Raw genomic sequence first — 1,544 nt, 5'->3', positions numbered from 1 at the left:
ATGGTGTTGCACACATTGGTCCAGGTTCATCTTGCTAGGGTGGAAGTGACACCACATGGCCAAGTCACCAACCATCCCCTTTGTCATTCACAGGTGCTGCTGAGGGGACACATCAGCAGAGAGGACATCAATGGAGGAGACCATCACCATGGCCAACCTGACGGTCCCCCTGGGGGCTGGAAGGAACTCATGCACCTTCCATGAGGAGTTCAAGCAGGTCCTGCTGCCCCTGGTTTACTCGGTGGTGTTCATGGTGGGGTTGCCCTTGAACGCCGTGGTCATTGGGCAGATCTGGGTGGCCCGTAAGGCTCTCAGTCGCTCCATGATCTACATGTTCAACCTGGCCACAGCTGACCTGCTCTATGTCTGCTCCCTCCCACTTCTCATTTACAACTACACCCAGAAGGATTATTGGCCTTTTGGAGACTTCACCTGCAAATTTGTCCGCTTCCAGTTCTACACCAACCTCCACAGCAGCATCCTCTTCCTCACCTGCATCAGCATCCAGAGGTACCTGGGTATCTGTCACCCCTTGGCCTCGTGGCACAAGAAGAAGGGGAAGAAGCTGACGTGGCTGGTGTGTGCTGCAGTGTGGTTCATCGTCATCGCCCAGTGCCTGCCCACCTTTGTCTTCGCTTCCACCGGCATCCAAAGGAACCGCACCGTCTGCTACGACCTGAGTCCACCAGATCGTTCCTCAGCCTACTTCCCCTATGGCATCACCCTCACTGTCACCGGCTTCCTGCTGCCCTTCGTGGCCATCCTCGCCTGCTACTGCCGCATGGCCCGGATCCTGTGCCAGAAGGATGAGCTGATAGGTTTGGTGGTACACAAGAGGAAAGATAAAGCCGTGCGTATGATCATCATCGTGGTCATTGTCTTCTCCATCAGCTTCTTCCCCTTCCACCTCACCAAGACCATCTACCTGATCGTTCGGTCCTCACCTGACCTGCCCTGCCCGACTCTGCAGGCGTTTGCCATCGCCTATAAGTGCACGCGTCCCTTTGCCAGCATGAACAGCGTCCTGGACCCCATCCTCTTCTACTTCACCCAACGCAAGTTTCGGGAGAGCACCCGTTACCTTCTGGACAAGATGAGCTCCAAGTGGCGGCACGATCATTGCGTTACCTACGGCTCCTAGGTGAAGACGAGGGCTACCTCGGTGTCACCAAGACTGGACATGGAGCAATTTTAGCTTTAAGCTCCACAGAGCAGAGATGGCTTCAGCTGGAGATATGCTGGAGGACAGGAGGATGGCATCTCCCAAGCTTTCAGCACTTTCATCTCATCTCCAGCCTGCAGCTGCACAGTATTAACCCCATCACAGCACAGATTTGATGTCCTCTCTGTGGCTCGGTTGCTCGTTTTGAGCAGCTTAGTGACATGTTTCCTTGGTGGCCAAGCCACTGGTGCAATAAAACCCACTGGTGGGACCATGGAGAACACAGTGGGACTGTGGAGGACACGATCCCTGGCTCGGGGAGAGCAGTGACTTCTCCCTCTTCTTGTTCAAAGCTTCGCTGATGGGGCCATGTGAAGGCTGG

General features: G+C 55.1%; 1 protein-coding gene across 1 annotated transcript; it reads left to right on the top strand.

Moving 5' to 3' along the window:
• The first annotated feature begins 144 nt into the window (after positions 1-144).
• Positions 145-1,215, top strand: P2RY6 (pyrimidinergic receptor P2Y6). The gene has a single exon (XM_010163349.2). It carries the CDS (start codon positions 149-151, stop codon positions 1,139-1,141), a length of 993 nt encoding a protein of 330 aa, XP_010161651.1. The 5' UTR covers positions 145-148; the 3' UTR covers positions 1,142-1,215.
• The last annotated feature ends 329 nt before the right edge of the window (positions 1,216-1,544 follow it).

Source organism: Antrostomus carolinensis, unplaced genomic scaffold (assembly GCF_000700745.2).
Source record: "Antrostomus carolinensis isolate BGI_N321 unplaced genomic scaffold, ASM70074v2 scaffold50822, whole genome shotgun sequence".
Taxonomy (NCBI): domain Eukaryota; kingdom Metazoa; phylum Chordata; class Aves; order Caprimulgiformes; family Caprimulgidae; genus Antrostomus; species Antrostomus carolinensis.
This window is presented reverse-complemented; position numbering and strand designations above follow the sequence as displayed.